Genomic DNA, 15,895 nt, shown 5'->3' with positions numbered 1-15,895 from the left:
CAAGGCTACACAGAGAAACCTGGGGGGGGTGTTAAGCTTATCACTAAAGACTTCTGGCCCAGTTTTCTTCTGTCTCGTGTCAGAATGGAGGGTGAAGTTATACATTATCTCTCCGTTTATGAGGTACAGACTGCTACTTTTTAATTAACTGGATAATAAACATGACCACGGGTCCCAGGACTACATCAACACATTAATACGAAATTAATTGCAACTTGGGCTATATAAGACTGACTTACACTGCCCCTCCCTACCCCCACACACTTGGGTGTGATTGATAGGATTAAAAAAAAAATGTGCTATCACTTAATAGAATTTTACTGATTCAAGACCAGCATTGGCTACATAAGTGAAATGCCAAAGATGTAGAATTTTTCCGTTTTTACACATATTACATCCAAATTATCAAAAGATAAATGTAAAAATAATGTTATACCCATTCTTGGTATAAAAAGCCAATACAGTGAATTTTTTTTTTTAAACACTGGACAGGTACTGGTGTTAAATACATTTATTGTAAACTTTAGACACAAAAATAGGTTCTCTAGGCCATTCACATGCACATAAAACCCAGAAAGCTTCAAACTACAACAATGCATATAATTATACAAAGGGTGCCGCTCTGTGACAGACAGGCTTGTTCTCCATGCAGTAGCAGAAGTGTTGTATACAAAGCCTTATGATCCCGAAGTGTTGTTGCTGCCGAACCTCTGATTAACGCTGTGAAGTAAGTGCTTTGGAAGGCAGTTCCACGAGCTGGCTAGCATTTCTTTAAAGCAGATGACTGCCTCTAAGCTTAGCCTAAAAGTGCACAAGGAAAGAGAAAAATAACTTTATTAAGAAGTACATTAAGTACATTAATGAAGACTCATTATTGCCTTTAAGTAATCATATACCTGGTGCCAAATGCCTGGTAAGAACTTACCGTACAAGAGATTTTGGTTGAACTGAAAATATAAGTACTTCATTACTATGTGCCTGAAAAAAAAAAAGGAACACATTAAAATGCAAGCACTGAAAGCAGGCTGGTGTGGTATTCTGTAACCCCAGCTCTAGGAGGCAAAGGCAGGAGAGTACTGGGAAAGGGCTGGTCCCAGAGCTAGGATTGCAGCTCACTAGTAAAATGCCAACTAGCATGCGCAGACCTGTGTTCAGTACTAAGCAATGCAGAAAAAGGGGGCCTGGGGAGAGAGATGGCTCAGCTGTTGAGAGCACTGGCTGCTCTTCCAAAGGTCCTGAGTTCAGTTCCCAGCACCCAACTAGGGGTGCTTACAACCTGCAATCCCACTCTAGGGGAATCAATAACCTCTTTTGGTCTCCACTGAGAAATGCATGCACATACATACATACATAAAAGCAAAAGACCTAGCATAGGAGGGGGTTTTGTTCTTTAAACAAGTAGAGCAGTGATGGAACATGCCTTTAGTCCCAGTACTTGAGAGGCAGAGGGAGGAAGATCTCTTGGAGTTCAAGGCCAGCCAGAGCTACAAAATGAGGTCTACAAAGTGAGTTCCAGGAGTCAGGGCTACAGAGAGAAACCCTGTCTCAAATACCCTGCCCCCTCTCACCCCTCCAAAAATTCACCTCAGTGGCTCTTGTCACCAAGGATGACAACCTGAATTAGATCCCCAAGGCCCATATGATAGGACAATTAAATACATTATTGTCCTCATCCCATGACACACATGCACACATGGATTGTTGCTATACAAAGTGTTATTTTCCAAAATGTATGTTCAGTCACACTGAAGGTGTACTCACAGCTCTGTGGTGTACCAGCAGATTGTTTGCACAACCACCAAAAACAATCACTTCTCCTTCATCGCTTGCACAAGCTGTGTGCCATAACCTGCATGTAAAACAAAAGTGTGAGTTCAGAGTAACTCAATACAATGCAGGCAGAACACTGTATACATAATAAAATAAATCTTTTAAAAAAAAATCTTATGGGGCCTAAACAGTAGCAAGGTGAGTTGGCCCCACACAGTGTCTAAGAAACACTGAAATTAACAAAGCTCTCCAAGCTGGATAATTCTATGGAAAGGTCTGCCAATATGTCATAGCAGCATGACTATTCTTGGGTTGGAGGCCTGGATGAAGGCTGGAATATTTAAATTCATTTTAAACACCAATGCTATGTATGTAAACTGCCTGTAGCAATTCCTTTTGAGGATTAAGAATATCCTATCAGTGTTTAAAAACAAACCATACAACTTTTCTAGTGTCTCATGGACCCCAGAGCTGGCCATCTGCTTGTTCCTCCTGCTTCTGGCTTGTAAGGGCTGAGATTACAAATATATGCCTCCTCAACCAGCTTTTTTTTTTAATCCCTGCCTTTGAAAAGTTTGACTTACTCTTTCTTGAATAATCCTACTACAAACCAATGAATGATTCTTGGTTTGATTTTTTTCCCCTCATAAACATTCTTAAAAAATTTAAAACATTACCAGTGTCCTCCTTATAGACGGTAGGAAAGCAAGCTAGTAATGATTTCCTTTGGGGAAGTAAGGTAAACCTTAATAAATACCAAGATTTAGGAAAACTGCAGCCAAAGCAGCCTCAGTTCTTATCAGTCCCCTATACCCATGGGCCTTCTCAATTAGTTGTAAGAAATCATACCTTGGTTTATCAGCATAAGGATGATTAAACTGAATCCATTCATTTTTACTGATGCAGTAAGTCCAGGCATCACCTGATTAAACCAAAAGAAAAGGCTATGAAGTACATTCATCCTGTCAGTGTGACATTTAAGGGCACAGCTTTAAAAAGTCAAATCCTGTTCTTGTGGTTAAGGAAGCTCTCCTGGGTGTGCCTTTCAGCAGGGATTTTAAGTGTTCCAAGTAATTTTTTCTTTTTAAGATATTTACTTATTTATTATGTATACAGTGTTTTGCTTACATGTACTCCTGCTTGCCAGAAGAGGGCATCAGATCTTACCATAGATGGTTGTGAGCCACCATGTGGTTGCTGGGAAGTGAACTCAGGACCTTTGGTACTGAACAACCAGTGCTCTTAACCTCTGAACCATCTCTCCAGCCCCCAAGTCATTTTTTTCTTAACCAGGCAGAATGTATTTAGGTCAATATCAGGTGTTACAGACCAAACCTAACAAGCCAACCTGAAAGGCTACATCTAGGACTGAATTTCAGTGAGTAGCATAGGTAGCATTATTGGGGTGGTTTTTCTTCCTGGCCCCAAGCTGCCAGAAAAAAGACACATGAGACTCAAAATATATTTACAGATATGTAGGCCATAGAGCTGGGCTTTTCTCTGACTAGTCCAGAACTTCAAATAACCCATTTATGCTAATCTATATTCTCCTGCATGGCTGGATATCTCCCACACCTGGCTCTAACCATCTTCTCTGCCTGCCGGATATTCCCACCTTCTACCCTTTCCTATATAGGCCATAGGTTTGTTAATTGACAGGCAATACATCCATACAATATACCAGATAGTCTCTCTACATATACTACTAAAGATATGATCCACAGCTACAATGTATCATTCCCCCCTCCCCCCCATAATATATATTTTAAGGACTTACTTAGTGGCTGTTTTTCAGTGGTAAATCCTCCAAAGAGAAAAAGATGGTCTGAAGAGACTGGTGTAAGTGAATGCCAGGATCGGCCAACGGGGCATATACCTTGTGGAATTCTAAAAGTAAATAAATAGTTGAGTTATAATATCTGTTTTTAGAGTGTGGGAGATAATTCAGTCAATAAAGTACTTGAAAACCCACGTTTTAGTCCCAGAACGCAGGCATTTAAAAGGGGGTGGGGGTCAGGCTTGATGCATGCTTGCAATCCTACTGGTGGGGAGGTGAGCCCCTACAGTATGCTGGCCCATCCTACTAGACAAATCCCCGGCCAGGAGAGACCATGTCTCAAAAGGAAAAGAAAGAAGAGATTCACACTCGGAATCCCAGCACTGTGGGGTTGATGAAGAAACCTTCCACAAGTTAGAGGAGAGTCTAGACTATAGACCGAATTCCATGCTAACCTATACTGTGTTGTAAGACGGTCACAAGAACAAAAAAAAAATCCTGAACTAAACGTGGACAGCACTGGGTGTGCCAAGTACTAAACTTGGTCCCCACATGCACACAGTCACCTCATACGTGAAATTACGTTTAAAGCAACACCAGGGAAATGCCGAGCACTCCTTTCAAATATACATGGTTATAGAAAAAGAACACTTGAAAAAGGCTTCCTGGGCTCAGCAGGGAGAGTACCTGCTATAAATGTGTGGGGACCATTCAGATCCCCAGCACTTACACTAGTAACAAGAGGATATGGTAGCCCACCTATAAGTGCATATAGTGGCACGCAGACGGCCACGAGACACTTCAAGAAAGCTGGCTAGCTAGCCATGTTGGTGAGCTCTGGATTCAGTTGAGAGACCCTTCCTCCATGATACAGTACACAATGTGAAGACCCTCAGTGTTAGCTTTGGACCTATTCACACCTACACACACAACATGCTCCCCCACACACATACATCATGTATGCACATCTTATATCAGACACATGCTAAAAAGAGAAGCCTCTCAATATTAACTACATACTTTATACTGAACTATGTTCTTTGAAGGCAGAATCAACTTTAGATATTTTCTTTCAGCAAACACTGAACACATGCTGTACCAGGCACATAGTTAGGGAAACTGGAAATAAAAATAAAATTCCTTCCTTAAGGACCCTAGTAATCATGTTTACTTAAATCCAAAATGACAGAAACTTGAAGCACGTTTATTACATACTAATAGGGAATGGGGCTGGGGTTTGAAGTGTATCTGGGAAAGCTTTTCTAAATATCTAAGGTAATACCTACAGTTCATTCCACTCCCATGTATCCAGATTAAGATAGTGAAGATCATTCATTCTAGCATCCTAAAAAAAGAGTTAAGTAAGTAGTTACCATTTGAAGCACCTACAAGCCAGCCATTGAAAACTGTCTTTATACTCACTCGGTATCTGCCCCCAAACACAAAGCCTTTGTTTCCAACAGTTGCACAGGCGTGGGCAGCACGAGGGGATGGTGCTTTACCCTATTGAAATGGTATAAAACAGCGTCATGAACGTGAACTTTACAAACAGGAAAAATACCAACAGGAAAAATACCAATCACAGAGTAAGAATATGCCAGATACTTGGCCACTAGACAGCCCCAGTATGAAAGCTGATGCCACTGAGTGTTTCCATATCTCTGAGACTGTCACTAAATGAGCTAGTCAGTGTTACAATAGTTGTTAAAAAAAAAAAAAATGACTGGCACATTGTACAGTATCTTTAAAAGGAAAAAAAAATCTAATCTTTAAATAACTTTCAATTTAAAGCCCAGTTTAGTTACTAGCAAGTAAGGTCCAATACAGAGTCTCTGTATCTGTTAAACTTCTGAGGCTTGCGCTCCTTGGAGAGCAATAAAGCTACCGAGGGCCTCATTAGAGAAAACGAAGACTTCAGACCCCTCCCAACTCTGGTGCACCAGTTCTCTAAGCACACTTCCTTCTTCAGTAACTCACGGTAGTGATGGGCTGGCTCCAGGCAAATGTTTCAGTGTCTAAAATATGTACGTGGTCATTCCACCCTCTCGGATGACTTGAATTCTACAGAAAAAAAAAACAAAAACAAAAACTATGTTATTTTACAATTGTTTGTAAAACATTGTTTACAAAATTATGCAACCGTTGCTTGCCCAGTTTATTAACAAGCAAAATGAATAAACTACTAGCGAATGTAATATTATTTCTGGGCCGGTAAGATGCCTCAGCTGGCCAGGTACCTGCTGCCAAGCCTGATGGCCTACACTGAATTTCCAGAACCCATTCCCCCAAGTTACCCTCTGACTAACACATGAACACTGTGCCACTTATACGAGGCATACACTCACACGCACAAAATTACAATTTCAAAATTGCTACAAATTTCAGAAAGTAAATAAAAACAAAATAGAAAGCATTTTTAAATTTGATTTGATTTTATTTTATGTGCACTGACGTGATGGTGTCAGATTCCTCGGAACTAGAGTTATAGACTGTTGCAAGCTACCATGTGGGTGCTGGGAGTGAACCTGGATCCTTTGGAAGAGCAGACGGTGCTCTTAACAATGGAGCCATCTCTCCAGCAGGTAGAATGCACTTTCAACATACTAAGTAAACATGTGCAATTATGAAAACACTCACCCAAAAAGATGTTTCATCAAATTCAAAAGTTCCCAATACTTTATCTTCAGGTAAATATCCATACCCTCCAAAAAATATTAACCTGTTTGATATAAAGCCGAAACATTAAAGATATAAGTGTCTGAAAGCTAGGTCACAGGACTTTTTTTAATCTTGATATATGGAATGAGTTGAGCACACTAATTATTAAATAAGCATGCTTAACATGACAACTAGCTTTTAGGAGCTAGGTTAAATGAACTCATGTATTAATTTACTATGTGATATGCTCCATGCTTATTTATAATGCTGACGGATAGGGTAACTACATTCTGCACAAAAGGACAAACCTACAGCGCTTCTAACGTACTTGTTTTTATATACCCAGACACCAAGTTTGTCCTTGGATGATGGAGGAATTCCTTGGCAGTCAATCCTTTCCCACTGTAACACTCTCTCTGGAGACCTTGAATCCAACATGTAGAACTGTTAAGAAGCAATGATTTCAGTTAGTTTTGGTTATGTAGAAAACTCAGTATTGGCATTTGTGTCATAAAGGTGCCATCTAATTCATTGCTGAGCTTGACTGCCAACTGGCTGCCACACTGGTCTGGGTCAAGATTATGAATTAAAAAAAAAAAAAATTATGAATTTACAACAGAATGTAAATTATTTAAATCACTAAAACTAAATTTGTTCTGCTCCTTTTGCTTTCATTAGCTACACTTCTACTCTATGACAAAGTAATTGGCTATGTGTTCATTTACATCTTGGTACAAGCTCCCCATCTTGTCCTAAACTTTAGATAAGTAGTTTGAATTTTCCTGTTTTTTTAATTGATTGACCAATTTATAGCAGGACCATGTTACAAAAATAAACAAGGATCTTCATATTCAACCTAACATGTCTGCCTGCCTAAAGACAAGTCAGTACTTAAGGGTAAATACTCAGAGTTGGCCAGATTGCTCAGTACTGAGAGAACACTAGCTGCTCTTCCAGAGAAACTGGGTTTGATTCCCAGCACCCACACAGCTCACAACAGTCTTGAACTCCAGTTCCAGGGGCTTTGTCGGGCAATAGGCATACACGTGGTGCAAAAACATATTCAAAGGCAAAATACCCATACACATAAAATAAAATACCCACACATATAAAAATCAGTCTTATAAAAAGGTTAAATACTGGTCTAAGGACTTGAACCCAGGTAACAAAACACAGACATCTCACATTTCTCAGACACCTAGGTATCCTTTTGGTGAAATGTAAAACACTGACCTCTGGCAGAGTTAGTAACTATTAATCATTCTATTACCCACCCCCTGGAAAGCAGCCTCGACCCCTCCAAAGCCTTTCCAGGTCGTGTCCACTTCTTTCCTCTCATATCTGCACTTATTACCTAAGGAAGAAGTGATGGTCTGGAGTGTGAGTGACTCTACAATGCTCCCCCCAGATCTCAAGCCACTGACTTCTCCTTGAATAAACATGCCAGCCTGTCTCAACACTGTGACTTCTTACTGTTCAATTCGAGCACTGTTCTAATTGAGAACTATTGAGAAACACGTGTTCTAACGCCATCCTATACACCCAATGTCAAACACTCTTTGAGAGACGGAGGAGCACCAGGTTCTGTGCGTATGTCCCCACTGGATAGCTATCCTGCAGTCATGTGGTCAGATTCCTTTAGGTGTCTGCTCCAGAATGTGTCTGCTCCAGAATGTGAGCTCCTGAACTCAGGAACGGCACCATTCATCTCTATTGCCTCCAGTCCAGCTTTGTACTCTGCATACAAAGTGTTTACTGAGTTGCAAAATCAATGAGTTAATATGAGTCTACCTATATACTGTGTATACCTTTCTGAAACTTCATCTTTACTGGAGTGAAAAGAACAACTGACATCTTTTTTCCTATTTGGAAAAAAATGGACAAATCAGAACAGCCTGTGTCTTAGGGCAACAACAGAGAAGTGTTACTATTTGCTTTCTTTTTTTCAGTACTACTTTATCCCTATGACTTTCTGAGTTCACCTTTACCCTTCACTCCAAGTCCTTTGTCTGTAATGGTCTTTGAAAATACTTTCTAGTTAACACTCACCTACATACCCACTCACGGTTGTTAGAACAAGCAATTGAGAACACCAAGCAGAAAACACCTAGGAAGTTACTGCACAGAGGCTGCTAACGTCGGCTTCACAAAGGCATAGTAAACAGACTGGTCGAGAAAATCCTGCAACGCACACTCACACCACAATCAAGTACACTTAACTAGAGCTCACAGGATAAGCCGAACTTCTCTGAGGTCGAACTGAGAAAAGAGAATCCTGCCACAAACCACAATCCTTGGGAACACTAACCTTGTTTGTATTGCCTCTTGAGTGGTGCCCTCCAAACAAGTACAGCACCCTGTCTACACACACAGCACAGCTCCCAGACATAGAAGGAGGAACGTCACCTTCAGTGTTCATTTTTTTCCTAAAAGGGGGAAAGTTAGATGATTAGTTTCCCAGAGGATGAAAAATACAAAATTGATTAAGGTATATCCCCACAATAAGAGAAAAGTAACCGGAAAAAACAGTTTTGCCCCTTTGAGCTTGTCCAGACAGTGGAAGACAGTCTCACACACAGGCAGAAGGAAAGGCTCTGAAAGCCTCTCCTGTTCCATGAAGCATTTCTCAAAATGTCCGCTTTCTATTTATATGGACTTAACTGGCTGGGAGGCCTTTGCTTTACATTTATTTCTGTGTCGGTGTGGGCACAGGTTGTCACAGCATACATATGAAGGCCTGCACATCATAGGTGCTGAAGATTCTCTCTCCATTGTATGGACTCAGGAATGCAAACCTGGCTCATCAGGCTTGACGGCAAACACCTTTATTTGCTGAGCCATCTCCATGGCCCTGATTGTTCTAAAGCACACCAAGGACCAAAAGGAAAACTTCAACATTCCTACTGCTGGCAGGTAATTCAACAGATCCTTTTAGTGATTTAAATAAATCTGTACATATACTATCAGTTATGCAGCCCTGGCTGGCCTACTTCTTTCTCCCATGTTAGAATTAAACAAATGTACCACCATGCTCAGCTTTAGAGGTTCACAATATTAGTGGTACACGTCCTGATCACATCATTAGATATTATCATTTTAATCTTTGCTGGCTTAAAGCAGGCTTATTTGTTTATACTCTTAATCTTAAAAAAATATGTTACATTCCTCTGTTGGGAATTTTTCAGTCCTCTAAAAAAAGATTAGCAAATAGCCCATATTAACTGATTTACTATTGACAAAAATGATTGTGACCTATGTTAAACCAACCAAGTAGAACTACCATTCTAGCTTTAAGATTGACAATAAAGAACAAAACTCTTTTAAAGTGTAAAGCTTTCATGAAACAAACTACAGGGAAACATCTTTATACACCCCCAAAAGGCTAATCCAGGATTCTGAGAGCCCTATACAGTCTACTGGCATCCCTAACCTGTACAGCTGTGAACAGGCAGCGATGACACTGAGGACCCTCTCAGATATGACAGGTTTTGTTCAGGTTTTTCAAGACAGGGTTTCTTTGTGTAGCCCTGGCTATTCTGGAACTCACTCTGTAAACCTGGCTGGCCTCAAACTCAAAGAGATTAACCTTCCTCTATTTCCCACATGCTGGGATTAAAGGCATGTATACTATACCAGGCTCTTTTTTTTTTTAATTTTTAAAATTACTTTACCTATTTTATGTGGGGGGGGGGAGAATTTTGCCTGTACTGGTGCCTGTACTCTGTGTGCCCGCTGCCCTCAGAGGCCAGAAGAGGGCATCAGATCTCCATGACCGGAGTTACAGATAGTTGTGAGCCACCAAGTGGGAGATGGGAGATGCTCTTCCTCTGGAGGAGCAGTCGGTCTACTTTTATTAACTAACCCCTGCGCCATCTCTCCATTCCTTCATTTTTCTCTTTAAGCAGACCTTTTGTCTTCTCTTCCAGTTGAAAAGGCAAACTCGGGGCCTCATACCAAGCAGGCAAGTACTTTGCCACTCAGCTATTAATGCAAGCCAGAAAATACTACTTTAAAAGGCTTTTCTCAAAACTTCTTTTCAACAGATAAAAATTATACCATGCATGGGCTGGTGAGATGGCTCAGCAGTTAAGAGCACTGGCTGCTCTTCCAGAGGTCCCAGGTTCAACCCCTAGCACCCACGTGACAGCTCACAACTGTCTGTCACTCTGGTGAGGGATCTGACACCCTCACATACATGCAGGTGAAACTCCAATGTACATTAAATAAGTTAATACATTATTAACATATAAGCCACACAAAACCTAACAATTACGCAAACTAAAAGCCTCTTTCTCAATACCAACCGCACTCGTCGCACCCTCCCATTCCGGGCTCTACATCTCTACCTTGTCTTAACTAGAAGCTTCTGAGATCATGACAGTATCCACTGTGTCTGAAGCTCAGCAGCTAACCTAGTCCACTGTTTCTAGAAAAAGAAAGCTTAGCATCTCAATTACTCATAATGGGTTTTCTAATAGTTTAGAATGTGAGGCAAACCTTTAATCCCAGGCAGAGGATCTCTGTAAGTTCCAGGACAGCTGTGTAAAAAGACCTCATCTCAAGAAAACTAACAAAAAACCTCCCCACACCCCCCATAGGTTTTCAACTTCCTCTGCAACCTTATTTGAAGTTTTCCAGTCAGCCCCACACACCCGAACACCCAGTTACCATCTTCCAGTCTCCATGTTGTAGATCCATAGTTCTTCTCTGGGCAGATAAAAGTCATATAGTCCTCTCACTTGGTTACTCTGTGAAGCATAAGAAGATTACAAATATAAATAACTGACATTTTATTTTAGTTATTACTAGAGTGTTGGGGTGTGTGCGCACGTGGGACAGCACACGTGTCATAGTGCCCACGTGCAGTCAGAGGACAACCTTGCGCTGTCCATTCTCTCCTCCCACCTTGAAATGGGTTCTGGAGATCACACTCAGATCATCAGGCTTGTGCTGCAAGTGGTTTATGCACTGAGCCCAGCAAGTGATATTTTAAAAAGGCATTTTGTAGGTTTTTTTCTATCTTACTGAGATACTACTTAAGATATTGATCATATAAAATTACATTTTGTATACTTACTAATATTAAATGCAGTCTTCAGGACTAACACACATACAATAAAGCTAAGGGCAGACAGATCTTCAGTCACACTTTTGATACAACACGTGCAAAAAGGACAAGGGCCACCTGGGGAGCTCCCAAGACTGTGGTTCTCAAACTTCCTAACCCTACAACCCTTTAACAGAGATCCACCTGGGGAGCTCCTCCTAAGACTGTGGTTCTCAACCTTCCTACCCGTGCAACCCTTTAACAGAGATCCTCATACTATGGTGACCCTCCATAAAATTATTTTTTTGCTATTTCATAACTGTCATTTTGCTCCTGTTAAAGAACTGTAATGTAAATAAGTGTGTTTTCCAATGGTCTTAGGTGACCCCTGTGAAAGGGTCATTCAACCCCTCCTCAAAGGAGTGGAGACCCACAGGTTGAGAGCTGCTGCCCTAAGATCTTGCTCTATCTTGACCAGAACAGACCAGGACTTGATTTCAGTCACCTGACTTGAAGTGACTTACAAGCCCCACCCATGCTAACACTGTGTTCTAGCCAAGCTTGCCTTTCACCCACTCATCCTGAGGGCAAAACTGCAACTAGGTAAACACTGAGTCTTAGTAACAACTCTGATTTCCTTGTTCTGTTCTACCTCCCTTCAGGTATTAACAAAGACCAAGTTTACCCTATGTCTTTAAATTCCTTTATTTAATACTAACAAAAACTTACTACAAGATTGTAAAGTGTACATAATTTGCCTCAGGTTACTGAGCAAGCAGTGGTAGAACCAGGAATCTTTCTCTCTGGTAAGGACTGCCTTATTTCATTCCTGGATCCTCCCTGGCAACTTTCTGACATTGACAAAACACAGTAAGAACTGCACTTCACTGAAAATGCATCAGGGTCCAATAGACCCGAGTATTAACAGCGCAGTACTGGAGCAGCCAGCCATGTAACTCTTTCTTCTCTTCATGTGGAGCAGTAACACAAGTGAAGGTGAAGACTAGAAAGGGAAGAGTGGACTGACCTCAAGCAGACCAACCTGGCTTGTGGGGACAAGTACTGACTACTAGAAAGCAGCCAGTTTATTGCCTCTGATACAATCTCCAAGGCTTCCTGTGTCTATTCTCAGGGATCCAACCAGAGACTAGCTGAGGTTGCCAGCAGTGGTGCACACACTTTAAATCCCAGCACTGGAGGCAGAGGCTGGGGGATTTCTGGGAGTTTGAGGCCAGCCAGAGCTAGGGACCCTTCCTCCCCACCCCCAAGGGGAGGACTGCAGACCCTGTACCAACTACCTCACTGACAGTGATTCTTCCCTTTCTACTAAGACCAAGGCACCGAGGACCTTAGAAACCCACCATCAGAAATTTTCCACTGGTAATTTTCCCTCACACTACTGAGGAGTCTCATTCCCATGTCAACACTTGGGTGGAAGAAACAGAGGATCAAGAGTTCAAAGCCAAACTCTATGACACCATATCTCAGTGCTAATTTTTACAAAGAGAACAATAACAGTTTAGACCAAAGTGTGATCGACCAACAGGTTTACCTTCTTCAAAGAGAATTTACATTCTGAAAAAGATTTATGTTTGTGTGTTGCCTGCATGCCTGTCTATAAAGCCCTAGGTGCAGTACCCCAAAAGGCAAGGGGTTGGTATCAGATCCCCTGGGACTGGAGTTACAGACAGCTGCAAGCTGCCATGTGGGTGTTAAGAATTCAGCCCAGAGGGCTGGAGAAATGGTTCAGTGCCTGCTCCTCCAGAGGACCTGAGCTCAATTCCCAGCACCCACATGGCAGCTCACTCCAGTTCCAGGGGATCAGACGACCTCACACATACAGTAGGCAAAACACCAATGCACATAAAATGAAAAAGTAAAGATAAATAATCATTAAAAAAGAAAAAAAGAATTCAACCAAGAAATATGGCTTAGTGCTCTTAACCACTGAGCCATCCCTCCACTCCCGGAATTTACGTTTTAATAATGGTCACTATACCTGCTCCCTAGCTATCTGAGACAGCAACCTCCAAAAACCTAGTCCCTGCAAGCAGGGCACGACATGACACATTAATTTGCACTGGCAATACAACTAATGGTTAAACCAAATGAAGAGATCAGGACAGTTACCTCAAAATGGCCAACTATCACCAGGTCGCAGTACCTGAAACTAAACTGTTCCTGGAGTCCTGAAGCAAACATTCCCAGCACAGGAGAAGAGAACTGGATTTCAAGAATACCAAAGGGGAGGGCATTTTAACATTAAAATAGTGTTCATGGTTTTGGTTCAAACGGATCAAGTGAGGGAGCACCAAATGAAATCCAAGAATTAGAGGGCATCGTAGAATTCTAAAACCAGTACAGCAAAACCAGTGAGCACTGTTTGAAATCGAAAACAGCGGTACTCGCCAGCTCGGGGTCTAGCAGGCAGTGCAAATGCCTCTGAGCAGAGAGCTGGCCACAAAGGCCAAAGACTTGCACTCCAATTACATATGATGCCGGGACTCATTGGTTACTGGTGGGATTATTTTTTTCCCTTTAATTTTCGTAGTAGGGTCTTCTGAGAAGCAATCCGTTCTCAGCTGAAACCAGTTAAAGGAAAACGGTTCTGCACTCAAACAATAGGTTGGTGAGCTCTGCACAGGTGTTGCTGACACCGCTACACCTTCGGGAAGGTTGAGTAAGCGATCCCTGCGGCCTAGGTTTAGACGGCGGACAAACAATGTATTACCTGTCGGCTAAATGGCCGCAGGCCAGGATGGTAAAGCCTTAGTGGATCAGCTGGGCCAAAGGTGTGAGTGATTCTTGCATATCCTCGCCTCCAACCTTCTCCGTAACTTGGGCCACAGTCACCGCTACCCAACCCACATTAACAGAGCCTCGTCCCGATCACTCCAAAGACAACACCGCGGAGGAGGTGCGGGGGAGACGGGCTGACTCACAAGTTCAAAAGGGCAGTGACAACAGCCCAGGAACCCTGAGTCCACCGGGGCAGGCGGGAAGGTGCTCTCCCGAACGAGCAAGAGCCACGGCGACCGCTACAGCGGAGCCCGACGGGCCCACTGACCTTGTAGCCGCCCCAGACGAACATGTGGCGCCCATCGCTGACGGCGACGTGGCCGCTGCGCTCGGCCGGACAGGCCAGCTCCATGGCCTCGTAGCTCTCGAAGGCCGGGCCTGGCAGGTCGTCCGCTCGGGCATCCTCGTTGCCATCAGCCATCTTGAGGTTGCACCCACCGCCGTGCACTTAGCTCTCTCCGGCCCCGCGGGCGGGAGACAAAGGAGAGCGGAGCGGCGGACCGCGGCGCGCAGCCAGCGCCGGCGACCAGCCTCTCCCGCGCGGGGCCTCCGCCTCCCGGCCGAGCGCTAGGGCGCGCGCGGGCAGCGGCTGCGGGGCTCGCGGGGACCGCTCGGCCGCCCCTGACCAGGCAGGCGCTGAGCGGGAGAGCGGCCGAGCTGGCTCGCACTCGCAGCCCGCCCCGCCTCCGGCCGCCCGGGCCTTGTTTACGCCGCCGCCGGAAGTTGTCCGCTGCGGACACTGTCCTCGCGCTCCGGAAGCGCCGCCGCCCCCTGCGCGGCCGTTCCTCCGGCCGTCGGGTCCTACCGGTGCGCAGTCCTCCTGTGCTCGGGTCCTCTGGTCTCCGAGGCCTCGCAACGCTTGTCCTCCCGCCTCCGCGTGCTCCAGGCCTGACTGTTCCTAAACCGTTATAGCCCACCCTTGGACGAGGAAGGCGAATCCCATACTCACAATTTGAGCTTTTAATGAGGCCAGATGAGAATGACGAATTATTTAAAACCAATTTCTAGCCCGTAAAATAAGGCTGGACTGGAAAACAACTCAGGTTCCTCATCTAAATGGTGGCTCTCCGTGCTGCTCATCTTTATTTTTTCTTTCCTCTCTTCGTTTAGGGACTGTCAAAAATGTACATTGAACAAAATATACATTGAACAAAAGCAACAGAAAAAGCGTTTCTCATTGAAACTCCCCCAGTTGCTGAAGATGTGCTTGCTGTAACTGAAGAGTTAAGGGCCTGGAGTGGCTCCCAAAGGACTGTTAGTCCAGCACTTGGGAAAATAGAGGCAGGAAGAACCAGAGTTCAAGATCATTCCTTGAAAGTGTGAGGCCAGCTGAGCTACATGAGAACAAAATAACAGCTGGATGGGATGATGCAGGCCTTTCATCCCAGCACTCTGGAAGCTGATCTCTTTGAGCCCAAAGCCAGCCAGGTATACATGGAGAGTTCCAAGGACAACCAGAACTATGTACCAAAACAAACATGTTGGATTGACTCTCAGTTGTGAGATGGTCGTTTTATTTCTTTCGAATCCACTGTCTTATATAAAGCTCCATTATTATGTACGGAACAAAGGCCTTTCCGGTTTTTGTTTCTTTGTTTTGAGACACTGTCGCACTACCTTTATCTGACGTTTGGGCATTAACCAGCATGAGCTACCAGTGTTCCTCCTTACAAGCTTACAATCCTTACAACACAGTGAAACACTTTATAGTGTTTAACAGCAACCATTATTTCTACCCTCTCCAACAAAGACCCAGACCGGATTCGTGAAACTTGCTTCTCCACATGTGAAGAAGAACCCCCAAGGATCCCCTGCTTTTGGAGCCTTTCAGACATGGCTCTGCC

At 43.4% G+C, this 15,895-nt stretch overlaps 1 protein-coding gene across 2 annotated transcripts; it reads right to left on the bottom strand.

The window, feature by feature from the left end:
* Positions 1–496: 496 nt before the first annotated feature.
* Positions 497–14,772, bottom strand: Klhdc2 (kelch domain containing 2). 2 transcript variants are annotated; one of them, XM_021650936.2, is made up of 13 exons: positions 14,320–14,772; positions 10,874–10,953; positions 8,514–8,631; positions 6,534–6,649; positions 6,185–6,266; positions 5,525–5,608; positions 4,970–5,050; positions 4,834–4,892; positions 3,548–3,657; positions 2,620–2,692; positions 1,762–1,849; positions 926–978; positions 497–801 (listed from the first exon to the last, which is right to left on the bottom strand). In XM_021650936.2, exons 1-13 carry the CDS (start codon positions 14,470–14,472, stop codon positions 678–680), a joined length of 1,221 nt encoding a protein of 406 aa, XP_021506611.1. In that variant the 5' UTR covers positions 14,473–14,772; the 3' UTR covers positions 497–677. The 2 variants fall into 2 exon arrangements, with proteins under 2 accessions (XP_021506611.1, XP_060243555.1); XM_060387572.1 differs by lacking the exon at positions 14,320–14,772 and adding an exon at positions 13,984–14,130.
* Between the last annotated feature and the right edge of the window lie 1,123 nt (positions 14,773–15,895).

The sequence above is a fragment of the Meriones unguiculatus genome, chromosome 7 (genome assembly GCF_030254825.1).
Source record: "Meriones unguiculatus strain TT.TT164.6M chromosome 7, Bangor_MerUng_6.1, whole genome shotgun sequence".
In the NCBI taxonomy this organism is placed as follows: domain Eukaryota; kingdom Metazoa; phylum Chordata; class Mammalia; order Rodentia; family Muridae; genus Meriones; species Meriones unguiculatus.
Note: the sequence above shows the minus strand (reverse complement) of the source record. Positions and strands in the feature narration are given on the sequence as shown.

Excerpts from the sequence above, each read along its gene's own strand:
- Klhdc2 (XM_021650936.2), bottom strand. The coding sequence starts at position 14,472 with ATGGCTGATGGCAACGAGGATGCCCGAGCGGACGACCTGCCAGGCCCG. Across the intron at positions 5,051-5,524 it reads GGAGCCAGCCCATCACTACC|GGTAAAGCACCATCCCCTCG; the intron begins GTGAGTTACTGA and ends CCATTTCAATAG. Across the intron at positions 2,693-3,547 it reads CACTGAAAAACAGCCACTAA|GTGATGCCTGGACTTACTGC; the intron begins GTAAGTCCTTAA and ends TGGTTTAATCAG.